Here is a 20,706-nt window from a genome sequence, read left to right on the forward strand (position 1 = left end):
TAGTAAATAAAGATTCTTTAAAAAAAATAAAAGTTGCTCTTACTTTTTGATCACACTTCTTATGCTCCATGTCATTCTTCACGAATGTGCCTGTCATGTAACTGAGTGCTAGAAAAGAATACCAGGATATTATCTATATATATTACAGTAAATGTCAGTACCCATACAACTTTGTCAATGAAACTTTGTGAAGTTTGAGCAGTGATATGTAGTCCAAACAGTATGAAGAAGAATTCAAAAAGACAGAAAGGTGTATTCATTGCTTGCTTTGATACATGACTAGGTGCTACCAGAATTTGATGATAAACCTTTCAGCAATCCAAAACAGTGAAAATATCTGCATCTGCCAAAAACACTTGTGAAATCTTGACTATTAGGTGTGAGATAACTATGTGGAACAGTTCTAGGATTCAATCCATTGCATCACTGCAGGAGCACATGAGCCATCATTCTTATGGACCAGGTGCAGGGGATATGCCCACAGACTGTCAGAATGGTGTATAAATCTCAACTGAAGAATTTCATCAAAGATTGCTTCAGTCTCTGTTAGGCACTCTGGTATAATCTGTTAGGTGCTCTGGTCCAATCCCACAGTTGTGTTGTGAATCAGGTGGGCTTCATTTCATGTGTATTTACTTTATGGTACTGTGCTTACTACCAAAGTGTTGTGTCAATCTCTGTGGCTCCAATGAAAACTAGACAGAATGCACAACGTTAGTGTCCTGAGAGAACTGTGAACTTATTTTGTTGACTCTTCTCGGCTTGCTAACAGCAGAAGAACTCTGGGTTCCAATTACTTTGTGACAGTCAGTCCCATTTGTTAGACATATGTCTGTCAAGTCCATGGTAAGTGTGACATGTGGAAAGTTGACCCACTGCTGCATTACTGCTCTTAAGGAAGAAACGTCAACACTGCTGCTGTCATTGTGAGAGAGGATCAACAAATTACCTTAAGGTCACTTTCTGAAATAGTGAACATTTCATTGGGTGCGACCCACATGCTGGTGACAGAAAAATTACACATGACACATGTCTGTACACGATGGGTTCCAAGACTGTTGATTCCCCAACAAAAGGACATTCGCATGCAGGTCTGCATGTTGATGTTAGAGGAAGTGTGGAAATCTCCTTCATCACCAACCACCAAAAAAGCAAGAGTGGTTGCTTCCACTGGGAAGTTATGGTCATCTCATTCTTTGATATTAATGGAATGATTTATCAGCATGTTGTGCCTGCACTCACATCAGTAACTGGAGAATACTACAGGGATTTCCTGAAAACATTGTAAGTCCACATCAGGTGCAAAAGACCACATTTCCGTGAAGTAGGCTGGGTGCTGCTCCACGATAATGTGTGGCCTCATATTGCCAATGTTGTTGTTGAATATCTCACAAAAATCAACGTGAAGTGCATCCCTCACCCTCCCTATAGTCTGGATTTAGCAATATGTGACTTTTTTCTATTCCTTAACATGAAGGAACACCTTTGTGCGAGGCATTATCAATCATCAGAATCAGTGGTGAAGACCGTGGAGGTGATTTTGAAGGACCTCTTGAAAAATGGTTTTCAGCATGTATTTGAAGACTGGTAGAAATGCTGGGACAAGTGCGTTACATTTATGAGAGACTACTTTGAGAAGGACCATCAAAATTATGAGGATGAGTAAAGTTAAGCTGTCAAAAAAAATTAAGATCATTGTTTATTGAACAGCCCTCATACACAGGAGGTAGCACTGGATGAGTCATCTGAGAAAGTGCTGTACTGTTATAGACAGCATATTTGCCACTGTGTTTCTGTCTGTTATTAAAATTAATTTACAATAAACTTTTCATGCTCAATGTGGTAATCCACCATGCACAATTCGCCATGTCACTAAAAACAGTAATTTTCTTGACAATGCTGCCTTGTAGCAGAATATTAGAATCTTATACTGAGGTGGTAGGAATACCTTATAGACACACTGCTGATCCAAAGCATTATGATGACTCCACATCATGACACTGAAGCTCGCCTGGTGACACTGTATGCTCGTGACATAGTGAGGAAAGTATATAATCAGGTCAAAGACAAATGGAAAATCATTATATTCATGTTACAGGTGCAAATGGGTAAAATAACTAACATAAGCAGTTTTTATGAAATGTAGATTGTTATGGCCTGATGTGTAGGAACAAGCATCTTGGAAATGGTCAAGTGTTCACTTTCTACTACCATTCACAATAAAATGCCAGGCCTTTATACCACTGCTGAAAAGCAGTGATGCATACATAATACTAGAGCAAGAAATTTGATTAAAACTTTAATTTTATAGCAGTGACATTTTTAGGGAAAATTTAAGTGTATATTCAAAGGATAGGTTAATGGGAAATAGAGGTGGTGTATTTGTTACAATACACAAGAAGTGCAAATCCACCGAAGTAGATATTGAAACTGCAAAAGGAATTTTTTGGGCAAGACTCGGTGCCAGGAGTGAGCATAAAACTGTAGTTAGCTCCCTCTGTCAAACACCAGACTTGACACCTGATGCAACAGAAAACTTTTGTAATGCCATGGTGTAAGTTTTAGCTGAAAAGTAATATGAATCAGTACATTACCCACTAGAAAGATTGCATTAGCAGCCACAGGCTGGAAGCCATCCATGTGATGAGATGTAGGACAGCATAAACAGAGATATAAGTGAGATGTGTAGCAAAGGCAGCCACTCACATCAGAAAACAGTATAGCCCAGCAATAGCCACTGCAGTGACCAAGACAATTCACTACACCAGGGCTGGTCTCTATTATATACAAGATGGCTAGCCATGAGTCTTAGAGAAACAAATATGCTACAGAGCGGTATGAATAGTTCTGTATTCTGAGGCAAGGGAGATTTGTCATTGGCTCATCATAAGGTCATCTTCTCTGTATCGTTGCTGAGTTCTGCAACACTACCATGATGCAAGGGCCACTCCTAGCCCTGGGACAACACAGCATCATCGGCACCTGCTGTGGGTTGGAGCCCAGGCTGCCCCCACCACATTCAGCAGTAAGTTCCTAGTGGGACTTAGCACCCAAGAGCTACCATCCTGCCCACATCACTTGCTTTTGCCAGCAGTGAGATCCGAGGAGGACTCAGTGTAAATAAAAGTAAAATAATAAAGTTCCACAGTGACAGCTGCCATCTTACGCCTGCCCAGGAGCAGTGGGTCAAATCCCAAGCAGTGCAGTCTCCATGTGCCCCATGCTGGACATGCATGGACCAGAGTGGGCCTCCCAGAGAGGCCACTGTTGTCACCAAGAGAAACAATACCTGCCGAAGCTAATTAAGATGTTGTTTGTTGTCAACAGTGTTACGACTCGGGCCACTTATCAGGGTCGTGTCAGCAACGCTGATGTCACTGAAGCCAACAGGGGAGGATATGTCACCCCCATAGTCCGCCATCCGAGCCACAGCATGCCGTACCAGCATTTGGGGTGAGTCAGACTTATTTTTTCATGTGGTAACAGTAATGGAGTTGACGTATAGGGTTTCTGATTATGCAGAAGTTACTTTTGTAAAACCAGAGGAACTAGCAGGTTTATCTCAATTTTAATGGAATGCGAGGAATGTATAGCTAGTGCCTGGTCTTTGTACATCATGCAGTTTCCTTGGGCATTCTGCCCAGTTTGCCATATCAGTGGTGGTAATTTGTTTCACTTGTAATCATTTGGGACACACAGCCAGGTAGTGTTAAGTGTCCAGGTGGCTCATGATTGCAGACAAAGGAAATAGATGAATTCTAGTAGTGATACTATTGAATTTTTATTTTTCATGCTGTGATAATTATTATTTGAAAAATAGTAGTGAAGAGGCAAAGGAAAAATTGAAGACATAAGGTATCACCAGTGATCGATCTACAGAATTGTTAGTACATCACACGGCTCATTTGAGGGTGGATGAGGTAACTTCATGTAACAGTTTGCCAGAGAAAGGTAAAACATGGCAAAGTTTAGGAGTGGCTCCAGCTTTTGTGAACCTGGTTCCTTGCTTTTCTGGTAGAGTGTCTGAGGATGTCTTAGCATTCTTAGAAGCTCTCAGGTCATCAGCTGACATAGGGGGTTTGTCAGATAATCAATTATTGCAGCTTGCTAGGTTATGTTTTGTGGGTGAACCAAAATCATTTGTGTGTTGTTCAAAAGCATTGTTTCAGGTGAGTATGTTCAAGGAGCTTAAACAATGACCGGAGCAAAACTGACCTTTCCTATGCATTATTGAAGCTGCCAGTTGCTCAAAAAGGAGTATATTATTCAGCAACAAAAACCTTTGATCATTTGCCCAACAACATAAAGTGTCTGGCAGGTAGCAGATCAAGTTTTAAATCTAGCTTAAAATCATTCCTTTTGGGCAACTCCTTCTATTCCATGGATGAGTTTATGTTTCAAAACTGGACAAAAAAAGTTCTAAATGTAGTTGCATTTGTAGAACTATAAAGTTCAATAATATTAATATTAGCACTATTCATGTGTGTATATATATATCGTAATCTGACTTGTTCCACATCATATCGATAAAATTATTGGGAAAATGATCTATGGAACATGACAAAAAGAAAAAAGGAAGAAGAAGAAGAAGAGGAGGAAAGAAGGTACAGGAAACAGAATAGTGCACAGATTTTCTTGTGAACAGTCAGGTGTGGTGACTAGGAGGTGTAATGACAAGATTGAGGATTTCACAGATATAATTAACAAGTTGATTGTATATACACATGAATTATTGTAGAACAAAGAGGTGAATAAAGTGGTTTTGCAAGAAGCCAAGCAGCAAGCATTGGCACTGGAAATGTTGAGGAGGGTGTGCTCAGGGGCACCTAAAAATCTTGAAGCTGCAGGGAGACTAGCATTGGAGTACGAACACATTGACATATATAGGGGGTAAGGGGTCAGTGGGATGCATTTGCTTCTAATGCAAAGTTTTTTAATTGTGTTTTTACGTGGTATGTGTAGAGGCAATATTTTCAGCCCTGGAGGAATAAGGTAAATAGTATGGACGACAGTGGAGGTAGTAGCAGGGGTGATATGAGTCATGGATGAGGAGGGAGGAAAGGACCCACTAAACTTAAGAGGGAACCCCAGCCACTGACAAGAGTTCCCCATAAAATGGAATTGAGAAGAATATAAGATTTTGTTGCACACAGGACTCCATGTGTCAGTGGTCACAAGAGAGTTAGTGGGAAGGAGGCATTGCAACCCATTACATTACAAGTTGCTTGAAATAGGGGATAGTGATATATTACCATCAGGGTCAATGATAGTGAATTTTTAATTGAGGGACAGCCAAATTTAAACAGAGTGTGGGAGTGGTGTCTCATGAAAGCAAGGGCTACATTGTGGTCTGCAACAACATGCCATAATTAACTCTTAACAATGCATAACAGAACTCAATGGGAAAACATTACAGCTGAGGGAGACTGTTGTCAATGTTGATTTGCCATGAAGACCATCTATTGTACAGGGCAGTTTAGTTGAACTGCAAAGAATGACATTAAGTCTTAGCAAGACTGTGTGTATAGTGGCACAGGAAAGTTGCAATGGCTCATATGGAAGCAAACTTTCCAGTTAATGTTTTATGTACAGTGGAACCACAAGGAGGTAATAAGTCAAAGTATTGTACGCTTATAAGAGAGGGATTGAAGTAACATAGCACCCACCAACACAGATAATTCTAGCACCTAACAAGTTAGTGAAAGGAACATTGTTGGCCATGTTAGAAATTCTGGATGAAGAAGATTGCTGCACATGAAGTGTGAGCCATAAGAGGGCACAGGATGCAGACTTGACTGCATTTCATGCAATGTTGAAGTATTTAAAATGAACAGAGAGAGCACAAATGCAGGTGTTATTATGGGAATTCTGAGATCGGTTTTTTCTACAAGTTTGTTTCCTGTGACACCAATAACTCAGCACAGAATTCTGACAGCCAATGAAGCACCAGTATATTGGAGATCTTACAGAATACCTTGATCATTGCAACCAGTCTTGGAGGAATTTATAAATCAAAATTTGTCTGATGGGATAATAGAGGAAAGTGGCAGCCTCTGGGAGGGGGGAGGGAGGTTGTGGGAGAATTGTAACTGTACCCAAGGTAGAAGTATTGGTTCTATTGCAATTATCGACATGTAAATAACAAAACCATAACAAATGGTTACATGATTTTGAATATCACAGAAACAATAGATAATTTTGGACAATGCCATTACTTCTCTACGATGGGCTTGCAAAGTGGGTACCACCAAGTAGAAGTTGATCCAGAGGATAGACCAAAGACTGGATTTTCAGGACCGAGGGGACACTACCAATGTAGAAAGATGCCTTTTGGTTGAAAAGTGCACCAGAAACATTCCAATGGTTATTGGATGGGTTACTGAAAGGATGAAAACCATATGACTATCTGGTGTATCTCAGAGGGACTTGCATGAACATAGGAAGTAATTAAGGTAAGTGTTTAGGAGTAGGATAAACAGACAGGTAAATGAGATGCATAGCAAGTGGAGCCACTCACAAAAATCAAAATTTGTCTGATGGGATAATAGAGGAAAGTGGCAGCCTCTGGGAGGGGGGAGAGAGGTTGTGGGAGAATTGTAACTGTACCCAAGGTAGAAGTATTGGTTCTATTGCAATTATCGACATGTAAATAACAAAACCATAACAAATGGTTACATGATTTTTAATATCACAGAAACAATAGATAATTTTGGACAATGCCATTACTTCTCTACGATGGGCTTGCAAAGTGGGTACCACCAAGTAGAAGTTGATCCAGAGGATAGACCAAAGACTGGATTTTCAGGACCAAGGGGACACTACCAATGTAGAAGGATGCCTTTTGGTTGAAAAGTGCACCAGAAACATTCCAATGGTTATTGGATGGGGTACTGAAAGGATGAAAGCCATATGACTATGTGGTGTATCTCAGAGGGACTTGCATGAACATAGGAAGTAATTAAGGTAAGTGTTTAGGAGTAGGATAAACAGACAGGTAAATGAGATGCATAGCAAGTGGAGCCACTCACAACAAACAACAGTATATTGCAGCAATAGCTGCTGCAGCAATCAAGGTGAATCCTTACGCCAGGGATGATCTCTGTTATGAATGACATGACTAGCCTAAAGGTTAAGAGAAACATTTGTGCCACAGAAAGGTATGAATAGTGTTGTATTTTGAGACAAGGGAGATTTGTCATTGACTCATTATCCAGTCATCTTCTGCATATTGCTGCCAAGTTCTGCAGCACTACTACGATGCCAGGGCCAGACCTAGCCCTGAGACAACACAGCATCATCAGCACCAACTGTGGGTTGGAGCCCAGACTGCCTCCACCGCCTTCAGCAGTTCCTGGTGGGACTTAGCACCCAAGAGCTACCACCCTACCCCCATCACCTGCTTCTGCCAGCAGTGAGTCCTGAGGAGGACTCAGTGTAAATAAAATAATAAAGTGCCACAGTGACAGCTGCCATCTGATGCCTGCCCAGGAGCAGTGGGCCAAATCCTGAGCAGAGCAGTGGACACACATGGACCAGAGTAGGCCACCCAGAGAGGCCACCATAATCACCAAGAGAAGCAGTGTAGCAGCTCACTGAAATGTTAAGCAATATCTGCCAAAGCTAATTAAGATGTCCTTTGTTGTGAACAGTGTTACTACTCGGGCTGCTTACCAGGGTCATGTCAGTGATGCTGATGTCACTGAAGTCTACAGTGGAGGATATGTCACCCCCGTAGTCCGCCATCCAAGCCACAGCATACAGTACCAGAATTTGAGGTGAGTGGTACATATTTTTTCATGTGGTGATAGTAATGGGGTTGTAGTATAAGTGTTATGTTTATGCAGAAGTTACTTTTGTAAAACAAGAGGAACTAGCAGGTTTATTTCAATTTGAATGGAATGTGAGGGATGTATAGCTAGTGCCTGGACTTTGTACATAGTGCACTTTTCTTGGGTATTCTGCCTCGTTTACCATATCAGTCAGTGGTGGTAATTTGTTTCACTTGTAATCATTTGGGACACACAGCAGACAGTGCAGAGTGTCCAGGTGGCTCATGATCGTAGATAAAGGAAGTAGGTGAATTCTACTGTGTTAGTGTTGAATGTTTATTTTTCACATTGTGATAATCATTATTGTAAAATGAATACTGAGGAGGCAAAGGAAACATTGAATACATTGAGTATCACCAGCAAACAAGCTACAGAATTGTTAGTAAATCAGGTGGCTCAGTTGGGGGCGTATGAGGTAACTTTATGTAACAGTTCGCCAGAGGAAGGTAAAAAATTACAAAGTTTAGGAATGGCTCCAGCTATTGTGAACCTGGTTTCTTGCTTTACTGGTTGAGTGTCTGAGGATGTCTTAGCATTCTTAGAAGTTCTCAGGTCATCAGCTGACATAGGAGGTTCACAGATAGTCAATTATTGCAGATTGCTATTTTATGTTTGGTGGGTGAAGCAATATCATTTATGTGTTGTACGGAAGTGTTGTGTCAGGAAAATATGTTCAAGGAGCTTAGACAATGCTGGAACAAAGGTACAGGAAACAAAATAGGCATGGATTTTTTTGTGCACAGTTGGGTGTGGTGTCTAGGAGGTGTAATGATAAGATTGAGGATTTCACTGACAGAATTAACAAATTGATTGTACATACACATGACTTATCATAGAAGAAAGAGTTGAATAAAGTGATTTTGCAAGAAGCCAAGCAGGAAGCATTAGATGCATTTTTGAGGTATTTGGCACCAGAAATGTTGAGAAGGGTACGCACTGGGGCACCTAAAAATCTTTGTGCTGCAGCAAGGAGACCAGCATTGGAGCACATAAACATTGATATATCTAGGGGGTGATGGGTCAAACGTTTATGTTTTTGCTTATAACGTAATGTATTTTTATTGTGATTGAATGTGCAGGGGTAACACTATAAGCCATGCAAGAATAAGGTGAATAGTATGGACTACAAGTGAAGCAGTGGAGGTAGCAGTAGGGGTGATATGTATCTGGGAATATGAGTCATGGATGAGGAGGGAGAAAAGGACCCATTAAACGTAATAGCGAACCACAACCACCGACAAGAGTTCCAGTAAAATCGAATTGAGGAGAATATAATATTTTGTTTTACATAGGGTTCCATGTGTCAGTGACCCCAGGAGAGTTAGTGGGCAGGAGGCATTGCAACTCATCACATTACAAGCAGCTTGCAATAGGGGATAGTGACATACAACCATTAAGTTCAGTAGTGGTGAATTTTTAATTGAGGGATAGCCTAATTTAAACATTGTGTAGAAGTGGTGTCTAATGAAATCAAGGGCTACATAATGATCTGAGGCTAGACATTTTGCATCAACATGCCATAATTGACCCTCAACAATGCATAATAGAACTTAACGGGAACACATTATGGCCGAGGGAGACTGATGTCAATGTTGATTTTTCACAATGACCATCCGTTGTACAGGGCAGTTTAGCTGAATAGTGAACAATGACATGAAGTCTTAGTTAGCATGATTGTGTGTCTAGTGGCACTGAAAAGTTACAATGGCTCATATCGAGACATACTTACCAGTTAGTGTTTCATGTGTAGTGAAACCACTAGGAGATAATGAAGTTTTCGATGCAGCATGTTGTTTAGTGTCTCAAAGTACTTTGTGTATATAGGAGAGGGATGGAAATAAAATAGTACCCATCAACATAGATAATTCAAGCACCTAAGAAGTTAGTGAAAGGGACATTGTTGAACAGGAAGTGTGGGCCATAAGAGGGCACAGGATGCTGACAGGACTGCATTTCTTACAAAGTTGAAGTATTTAAAATGAACAGGGAGAGTGCAAAAGGGGAGTTATTATGAGAGAGGTGTGATTGTCTCACTGAGCTATGAACCAACATGTGCCAGAGCTAATAAGGATGTTGTTTGTTGTCAACAGTGCTTGTACTGGGGCCACTTTGACCCCACCATTCACCATCCAGTCGCTTCACTTTAGTGAAAATTACAGTTTTCTAGTGTGTAAGTTCCCCATCCATACTGTAATCAGTAATTGAGGCTTTAATCGTCCAACAATCAGTTGGAGAAATTACAGGTTTGTTAGTGCTGGGTGTGATTAAAAAAGTCTATAGAAATTTCTCAATTAGGAAACTTTTAGCACAGGACAGGAGCATGTAGAGGAACTATGGCTCAAGTTTAAAAGGATGGTTGAGCTCAATAGAATGTACCCAGTATAACACTTCATGACAGGAGGAAGCTTCCATTGCATGCAGTCACCGTAAAGAAATTTCTAAAGAAACAAAAACTACTGCATAATAGGTGTAAAACAAAGCACAGGATTATACATAGAGAGATACTGAGTGAAACACATTTTGCTGTCAAGAGAACACTGTATGAAGCCTTCAATGACTATTGTAGCAGAATACTGTCAAATGATCTTTCACAAACCCCAAAGGAACTTTGACCATATTTAAAGGTTGTTATTGACATGAAAGTTGGCACCCAGTCACTTGTGAGTGAGACAGGAACTGAAATTGAAGATAGCAAAGCAAAAGCAGAAATTTTAAACTCCGTTTTCAAATTTCCTTTACAAAGGAAAACTCCAAATTCTTGCCCTGATTTAATTCTCATGTCACATTAAAGATGAGTCAAATAGGTATTAGTGTCATTGACATTGAGAAACAGCTAAAATCATTAAAATGAAGCAAAGCTCCAGGGCCCGATGGAATCCTTATCAGATTCTATACTGAATTTGTGGCATATTTAGCTCCTCTTTCAACTATAATCTATTCTGGATCTGTGGAACAAAAACACCATGTCCAGAGGCTGGAAGAAAGCTCAGGTCATACTTGTCTACAAGAAGGGTAGTAGAAGTGATCCACAAACCTACTATCCAGTATCATTGACATTGATTTGTTGTAGAATCTTAGAATTTATTCTGAACTCAAACATGACAACATATGTCAGATGGAATGACTTCCTCCATGTCAACCAACAAGGATATCAAAAACATTGATCATATGAAACCCAACTTGCACTTTGCTGATACGATGTATTGAAGGCGTGTATCAAGGCAGCTACATAGATGCAGTAAACCTCAGTTTCTTAAAACTATTTGTCCCAGTACAGTATCTGTGCTTATCATCAAAGGTAAAGTCATGTGGGGCATGGAATTTGTGACTGGATTGATGAATATATGATGGGAGGATACAGCAAATTATCTTGGATGATGCATCATTGATGGGTGTAGAAATGAGTAAGGATAGGAATACACCAATCAGTTGAAATCCCATTGGTCTTTTTATTATTATTTTGCATGTCCAGATTTCAGCTAGAAATAACCATCTTCTGTGCTACAGAATCAGAATTGATTTATGTAAACAATAATTAAAACACCATGTTATCCAATAGAAATGATCCATTTTAGGCAAGGTACCAGTTGAGTGAGTTACAGTCCAACAAAAACACAGCAGAACATTTCACCATATCACTTTAATGGTATGTAGGTAGAAGGAAACTGAGGTTGTTGTTTACAAGAAGTACAGCAGCCTCAGTTTGTGCTGTGTAGTGTAAGTAATGCCTTCTGTATTACAAAACTAACTATCCCAGTTTCTTTCTTATGCAATAGTTTATAATAATTTAAAACCCATTTTTATTAAATAAAATCAGCAAGAATATTTGCTTATCACCTTTAAAATACATCAAGAAACGTCAGTTTACAATGTGTTTATTGATTTCTTAGTGGTGAAGCAATCAATCAAATCTGATGCAAAAGATCATTAACTGGTTCACACAACTGTCCTCTAGAAAATTGTTACATCACATTTGAAATAAAAAATTAACACATTTTTTAAAGATCAACTTGCTAAAATAGAGTTACATACAATTGGAAATCAGCAAAATTTAAAATCTAGTGTAGTCACTAGTATCGTAGTGATCCATTAAGTATTTACTTTAAAACGAATTTTTTTAAGATCTGTTAACATCGTAGCAAGATAGTGAAGATCAATATGACAAGGTTACTTTGACCAGGTATAATTAATAAAAAAATATTAATGCCTTATGCTGATGTAAATTTCTCATGTAACATATGGTGTAGCTCTAATTGTGGTGTGCTGCTTGCAAAGAATATCATAACACATTGCCTTTTGCTTAGTCCCTAAGGCGATTGTCATATTTAAGGCAAGCCAAAAAAGTTTTATATTAGTTCCCTCCTGGGTCATGACATCTCCTGAACAGAAACAGGAGACATTCAAAGAGCTCACAAAACTGGTTGGTATGAGGCAGCTTCAGGATGAAGAAATATTCACACACCTGTACTATGCAATACATTTCCTTTCAGCTCTGTAACAAAATTTAATTCTGTGTCTATTTTTGGTATAAAATCAACATAAAAGAATAGCTACTTGGATATCCTATAAGTATATATAGCCTAAGAGTGTCGTGAGTAGTTTGCCGGGTTAGACTGCTTAAGTTTCATAGTTTTTGCTAATTCTAGTCTGACCAGTAGCATCCTAGAAGGTCTATACACTGTCTCCTAAGCCATACAATTCTATAATTACATAGTACTGTATTTTTAATCATTATCATATCAATTACTGGTCAGACAGGTTAGAAATATTCATGAAGTCTGTTAAATTAAAATTACATGTTGGCATAACTGGGGTGGATTCAGGATTTCTTGATAGGATGATCATAGGAATTTCGTCTTGGATGGAGAGTTACTGACAGATTTACAAGTAACTTAAGGCAGACCCCAGAAAAGTGCGTAGAATTTTAATGATTTTTCCCTGTGATAAGCTACGAGCAATGTTTTGAGAACTAGTATTAAGTGAGGAATCTAGGACTAAACTGCAGTACCCTACACATCATTCCTGTGGGACATGGTAGACAACATTAAAATGATTAATAGAGCATAGGTGTCAGCCATTCAACATGTTCAGATTTTTGTATGCCTGACAGCAACATAGCTGCTTTATGAGAAAAGTTTTGTGGAAGTAGGATATATGTGGAATTGTACAGTATGTTGCTCATTATGTTGCTCAAACTTGCTCCAGATCTGTAGAACAATGTTTGTAAACACTGCATTAGTTGAAGCAAGCTATACTTCCTCATTCTCGTGTATTGTTTTTGGTGGTACATTTACACACAGAATTGTGCATATCAAATTTTATTTCATAGATTTAACTTTTTAACCATTAGTGCAGTCTTTAATTATGTTAACTGTGTAAATATTTTGAGAATTATTTTTAATTGCTGTGGGAAGGACAGAGTGATAAATTATTGACAATGTGGAAAACGAATTATGCAGTCAGCATATTTTATTTAAATTTATTCACCCGCCACTGCCACTGATGAAGGACTCAGTTTCCAATCATAATGTTTACCTACCAGTTTTATATATGATTTCCCGTGTTTCCATCAATGTCACTAGTAGTAATAGTAATGATTGGAGGTGTGTATATTAAACAGTCTGCACGTATCAGACTAATATTGGATGGTACAACTAGTCATTACATGGAAATCATTTGTGAAGTGGTTTGCTCTTCTGATGACCTAACCCACTAACTAAATGTGATTACCATGAAAGCGGCAGAAAACAATTGTTAGCATTAATCAACAGTATCAGTAGCAAGAAGGTATATAGGAATGTGGGTTGAATTTAATAGATGAAATACTGTATAATAATACAATAAAATAATGTGGCTATGCAGTACTTGGGATCAAAAGGAACCCATGTAGGAAAATACACATAGGTGTAACTATGGAGGACAAGAGAAGCAGTGGCAGACAAGAAAGAAAATGGGTGATGTATATGTTTTTACTTTGCAGAAGAAGTGGGAAGCAATGCTGACCATGGACCAGAAACCATGGAGTAGGGTAGTGCATGATTAGAGATCAGAGCAAAACTTAAAGGCCAAATATGTCTTTATATGTGGAATAACAATCATGACTGTAGCCTCTTTCCTCTGTAAGAAGGAAGTAATGTAGATTTCTTCTGTATGAGACCTAATTATTCATGGCCATTCATTCAACTGGACACCTGGCTGGTGCTCAAGCTTTGGAGAAGCTGGAGAAAATTGGTGTGTCACATGATTGCTCTCAGATGTAGTTGTGCCTCTAATGGTGTAGGATATGCTACTAATGGGACTGGTCTATATATTTAATGTTCAATGTTGTTGTTGTTGTGGTCTTCAGTCCTGAGACTGGTTTGATGCAGCTCTCCATGCTACTCTATCCTGTGCAAGCTTTTTCATCTCCCAATACCTACTGCAACCCACATCCCTCTGAATCTGCCCAGTGTATTCATCTCTTGGTCTCCCTCTACGATTTTTACCCTCCACGCTGCCCTCCAATACTAAATTGGTGATCCCTTGATGCCTCAGAACATGTCCTACCAACCGATCCCTTCTTCTGGTCAAGTTGTGCCACAAACTTCTCTTCTCCCCAATCCTATCCAATACTTCCTCATTAGTTATGTGATCTACCCATCTAATCTTCAGCATTCTTCTGTAGCACCACATTTTGAAAGCTTCTATTCTCTTCTTGTCCAAACTATTTATCGTCCATGTTTCACTTCCATACATGGCTACACTCCATACGAATACTTTCAGAAATGACTTCCTGACACTTAAATCAATACTGGATGTTAACAAATTTCTCTTCTTCAGAAACGCTTTCCTTGCCATTGCCAGCCTACATTTTATATCCTCTCTACTTCGACCATCATCAGTTATTTTGCTCCCCAAATAGCAAAACTCCTTTACTACTTTAAGTGCCTCATTTCCTAATCTAATTCCCTCAGCATCACCCGACTTAATTAGACTACATTCCATTATCCTTGTTTTGCTTTTGTTGATGTTCATCTTATATCCTCCTTTCAAGACACTGTCCATTCCATTCAACTGCTCTTCCAAGTCCTTTGCTGTCTCTGACAGAATTACAATGTCATCGGCGAACCTCAAAGTTTTTATTTCTTCTCCATGAATTTTAATACCTACTCCGAATTTTTCTTTTGTTTCCTTTACTGCTTGCTCAATATACAGATTGAACAACATCGGGGAGAGGCTACAACCCTGTCTTACTCCCTTCCCAACCACTGCTTCCCTTTCATGTCCCTCGACTCTTATAACTGCCATCTGGTTTCTGTACAAATTGTAAATAGCCTTTCGCTCCCTGTATTTTACCCCTTCCACCTTTAGAATTTGAAGGAGAGTATTCCAGTCAACATTGTCAAAAGCTTTCTCTAAGTCTACAAATGCTAGAAACGTAGGTTTGCCTTTCCTTAATCTTTCTTCTAAGATAAGTCGTGAGGTCAGTATTGCCTCACGTGTTCCAGTGTTTCTACGGAATCCAAACTGATCTTCCCCGAGGTTGGCTTCTACTAGTTTTTCCATTCGTCTGTAAAGAATTCGTGTTAGTATTTTGCAGCTGTGACTTATTAAGCTGATAGTTCGGTAATTTTCACATTTGTCAACACCTGCTTTCTTTGGGATTGGAATTATTATATTCTTCTTGAAGTCTGAGGGTATTTCGCCTGTCTCATACATCTTCCTCACCAGATGGTAGAGTTTTGTCAGGACTGGCTCTCCCACGGCCGTCAGTAGTTCCAATGGAATATTGTCTACTCCGGGGGCTTTGTTTTGACTCATGTCTTTCAGTGCTCTGTCAAACTCTTCACGCAGTATCATATCTCCCATTTCATCTTCATCTACATCCTCTTCCATTTCCATAATATTGTCCTCAAGTACATCGCCCTTGTATAGACCCTCTATATACTCCTTCCACCTTTCTGCTTTCCCTTCTTTGCTTAGAACTGGGTTTCCATCTGAGCTCTTGATATTCATACAAGTCATTCTCTTATCTCCAAAGGTCTCTTTAATTTTCCTGTAGGCGGTATCTATCTTACCCCTAGTGAGATAGGCCTCTACATCCTTACATTTGTCCTCTAGCCATCCCTGCTTAGCCATTTTGCACTTCTGTCGATCTCGTTTTTGAGACGTTTGTATTCCTTTTTGCCTGTTTCACTTACTGCATTTTTATATTTTCTCCTTTCATCAATTAAATTCAATATTTCTTCTGTTACCCAAGGATTTCTACTAGCCCTAGTCTTTTTACCTACTTGATCCTCTGCTGCCTTCACTACTGCATCCCTCAAAGCTACCCATTCTTCTTCTACTGTATTTATTTCCCCCATTCCTGTCAATTGCTCCCTTATGCTCTCCCTGAATCTCTGTACAACCTCTGGTTCTTGTAGTTTATCCAGGTCCAATCTCCTTAAATTCCCACCTTTTTGCAGTTTCTTCAGTTTTAATCTACAGGCCATAACCAATAGATTGTGGTCAGAGTCCACATCTGCCCCTGGAAATGTCTTACAATTTAAAACCTGGTTCCTAAATCTCTGTTTTACCATTATATAATCTATCTGATACCTTTTAGTATCTCCAGGGTTCTTCCATGTATACAACCTTCTTTCATGATTCTTAAACCAAGTGTTAGTTATGATTATGTTGTGCTCTGTGCAAAATTCTACCAGGCGGCTTCCTCTTTCATTTCTGTCCCCCAATCCATATTCACCTACTATGTTTCCTTCTCTCCCTTTTCCTACACTCGAATTTCAGTCACCCATGACTATTAAATTTTCGTCTCCCTTCACAATCTGAATAATTTCTTTTATTTCATCATACATTTCTTCAATTTCTTCGTCATCTGCAGAGCTAGTTGGCATATAAACTTGTACTACTGTAGTAGGTGTGGGCGTCGTATCTATCTTGGCCACAATAATGCGTTCACTATGCTGTTTGTAGTAGCTTACCCGCATTCCTATTTTCCTATTCATTATTAAACCTACTCCTGCATTACCCCTATATGATTTTGTGTTTATAACCCTGTAGTCACCTGACCAGAAGTCTTGTTCCTCCTGCCACCGAACTTCACTAATTCCCACTATATCTAACTTCAACCTATCCATTTCCCTTTTTAAATTTTCTAACCTACCTGCCCGATTAAGGGATCTGACATTCCACGCTCCGATCCGTAGAACGCCAGTTTTCTTTCTCCTGATAACGACATCCTCTTGAGTAGTCCCCGCCCGGAGATCCGAATGGGGGACTATTTTACCTCCGGAATATTTTACCCAAGAGGACGCCATCATCATGTAATCATACAGTAAAGCTGCATGCCCTCGGGAAAAATTACGGCTGTAGTTTCCCCTTGCTTTCAGCCGTTCGCAGTACCGGCACGGCAAGGCCGTTTTGCTTATTGTTACAAGGCCAGATCAGTCAATCAACCAGACTGTTGCCCTTGCAACTACTGAAAAGGCTGCTGCCCCTCTTCAGGAACCACACGTTTGTCTGGCCTCTCAACAGATACCCCTCCGTTGTGGTTGCACCTACGGTACGGCTATCTGTATCGCCGAGGCACGCAAGCCTCCCCACCAACGGCAAGGTCCATGGTTCATGGGGGGGTAGTGTTCAATACATAGGGAAATACCTAACAAGAAATATATTTTCAGCAATTGTATCACTTTTAAATTCAAACATGTAGTAAACTCATCCACACTTGTAATTACATATACATATATTATTGTTTAATTTTCTAAAAACTACACTCCCACAATCAGCTGGTAATTCTGGGTGTTTCTTTATGCTGACTGTATGTCAATGTCCATATTATAAATTAAATTCACACTCGTAGAGGTCAGTAATTAGCTACTGCTATTTTGTTTCCCTCCACCAAAAAGCTGGGAAGCAAATAAAAGACAAAGTTGTCACTTGACTGCAAAATTATCTTCATTGGTTGCATAATAATTTATTCTTATTGTCTCATTGTTTCCTCAGGCTGCCATCTTCTGAAGAAGAGTCTGGTGATGAAACTAACTGGGACATGCCTGTAGTATCAAGGTTGGTATTATCAAGTTGACATTAAGAAATAATACACTGAAGTGCCAAAGAAACTGATATAGGCTTGCATATTCAAACACATAGATATGTGAACAGGAAGAATATGGCACTGTGGTCAGCAACACCTATATAAGACAACAAGTGTCTGGTGCAGTTGTTAGATTGGTTACTGCTGCTACAATAACAGGTTATCAAGATGTAAGTGAGTTTGAACATGGTGCTATAGTTGATGCATGAGTGATGGACACAGAATAACTGAGATAGTGATAAAGAGGGGATTTTCCCATATGACCATTTCACGAGTGTACTGTGAATGTCAGGAATCCACTAAAACATCAAATCTCGAACAACACTGTGGCTGGAAAAAGATCCTGCAAGCATGGAATGAATGACAACTGAAGAGAATCATTCCACATGACATAAAAGCTACCCTTCTGCAAATTTCAATGCTGCAGATTCCAATGCTGGGCCATCAGCAAGTATCAGCATGTGAACTATTCAATGAAACATCATCGATATGGGCTTTCAGTGCTGAAGGCCCACGCATGTACTTTTGATGATTGCCTGCCACAAAGCTGGGCACGTCAACACCGACATTGGACTGTAGATGACTGGAAACATGTTGTTCGGACAAGTCTTGTTTCAAATTGTATCTAGCAGATGGATGTGTATGGGTATGGAGACAACTTCATCGATCCATGGACTCTGCATGTCAGCAGGGGACTGTTCAAGCTGGTGGAGACTCTGTAATGGTGTGGGGCATGGGTAGTTGAAGTGATATGGGACCCCTGATATGTCTAGATACGACTCTGACAGGAGAAACATATATAAACATCCTGTCTGATCACCTGCATACATTCATGTCCATTCTGCATTCTGACAAACTTGGGCAATTCCAGCAGGACAATGCAACACCCCACACAACAAGAATTGCTACAGGTTGGCTCCAGGAACACACTTCTGATTTTAAACACTTCCACTGGCCACCAAACTACCCAGGCATGAACACTATTAAGTGTGTCTGGGAGGCCTTGCAACATGCTGTCCAGAAGAGATCTCCTGCAGTCACTCAACTTTAACATCTTCCCATCAGCAACATCAGAAAACAAACAGAGATTAATGCCCACCATGTCCACCAGATCATTTATGTATATATAAAATAATAGAGGTCCTATCACACTTTCCTGAGACATTCCTGCTGATATCCATGTCTCAGATGAACACTTTCCATAGAGGAAAACATAATGGGTTCTATTACTTAAGAAACCTTCAAGCCACTTACATATCTGGGAATCTATTCCATATGCTCATACCTTCATTAACAGTCTGCAGTGGAGCACCATGTCAAATGCTTTCCAGAAAGAAAAGGGGCAGAGTGTCAAATGTTAGATCCTGTAATTTGGAAGGGAGGTTAGGGAATTGAAAAAGGAAAGTCTGAAGCTGGATACAGTGCAAATTAGTGAAGTGCTGTGGCAGAAAGAACAGGACTTCTGGAAGGGTGAGTACAGGGTTAATGTTGTTGTTGTGGTCTTCAGTCCTGAGACTGGTTTGATGCAGCTCTCATGCTACTCTATCCTGTGCAAGTTTCTTCAACTCCCAGTACCTACTGCAGCCTACATCCTTATGAATCTGCTTAGTGTATTCATTTCTTGGTCTCCCTCTACGATTTTTACTCTCCAGGCTGCCCTCCAGTACTAAATTGGTGATTCCTTGATGCCTCAGAACATGTCATACCAACCGATCCCTTCTTCTAGTCAAGTTGTGCCACAAACTCCTCTTCTCCCCAATTCTATTCAATACCTCCTCATTAGTTATGTGATCTACCCATCTAATCTTCAGCATTCTTCTGCAGCACCACATTTTGAAAGCTTCTATTCTCTTCTTGTCCAAACTATTTATCGTCCATTTTTCATTTCCATACATGGCTACACTCCATACAAATACTTTCAGAAACGACCTCCTGACACTTAAATCAATACTCGATGCTAACAAATTTCCCTTCTTCAGAAACGCTTTCCTTGCCATTGCCAGTCTACATTTTATATCCTCCCTACTTCGACCATCATCAGTTATTTTGCTCCCCAAATAGCAAAACTCCTTTACTACTTTAAGTGTCTCATTTCCTAATCTAATTCCCTCAGCATCACCCGACTTAATTCGACTACATTCCATTATCCTCGTTTTGCTTTTGTTGATGTTCATCTTATACCCTCCTTTCAAGACACTGTCCATTCCGTTCAGCTGCTCTTCCAGATCCTTTGCTGTGTCTGATAGAATTACAATGTCATCAGTGAACCTCAAAGTTTTTATTTCTTCTCCATGGATTTTAATGCCTACTCTGAACTTTTCTTTTGTTTCCCATACTGCTTGCTCAATATACAGATTGAATAGCATTGGGGAGAGGCTACAACCCTGTCTCACTCCCTTCCCAACCACTGCTTCCCTTTCATGTCCCTCAACTCTTATAACTGCCATCTCGTTTCTGTATAAATTGTAAATAGCCTTTCGCTCCCTGTATTTTACCGCTGCCACCTTCAGAATTTGAAAGAGAGTATTCCAGTCAACATTGTGAAAGGCTTTCTCTAAGTCTACAAATGCTAGAAATGTAGGTTTGCCTTTCCTTAATCTTTCTTCCTAGATAAGTCGTAGGGTCAGTATTGCCTCACGTGTTCCAACATTTCTAGGGAATCCAAACTGATCTTCCTCAAGGTCAGCTTCTACCAATTTTTACATTCATCTGTAAAGAATTCACGTTAGTATTTTGCAACTGTGACTTATTAAACTGATAGTTCGGTAATTTTCACATCTGTCAACACCTGCTTTCTTT

At 39.7% G+C, this 20,706-nt stretch overlaps 1 protein-coding gene across 2 annotated transcripts in view; it reads left to right on the plus strand.

The window, feature by feature from the left end:
• The window catches only part of LOC126475377 (cyclic GMP-AMP synthase-like receptor), a 353,607-nt gene that overhangs the window by 289,702 nt on the left and 43,199 nt on the right, over positions 1–20,706 (plus strand). Inside the window, exons 11-13 of one of the 2 annotated variants that reach the window (XM_050103201.1) lie at positions 3,328–3,453; positions 7,650–7,775; positions 17,817–17,879. In XM_050103201.1, the coding sequence (XP_049959158.1) occupies positions 3,328–3,453; positions 7,650–7,775; positions 17,817–17,879 (315 nt within the window). The remainder of the gene's footprint in view (positions 1–3,327; positions 3,454–7,649; positions 7,776–17,816; positions 17,880–20,706) is intronic. The other variant, XM_050103202.1, reaches the window with a different exon arrangement.

Source organism: Schistocerca serialis, chromosome 4 (assembly GCF_023864345.2).
Source record: "Schistocerca serialis cubense isolate TAMUIC-IGC-003099 chromosome 4, iqSchSeri2.2, whole genome shotgun sequence".
Classification (NCBI taxonomy): domain Eukaryota; kingdom Metazoa; phylum Arthropoda; class Insecta; order Orthoptera; family Acrididae; genus Schistocerca; species Schistocerca serialis.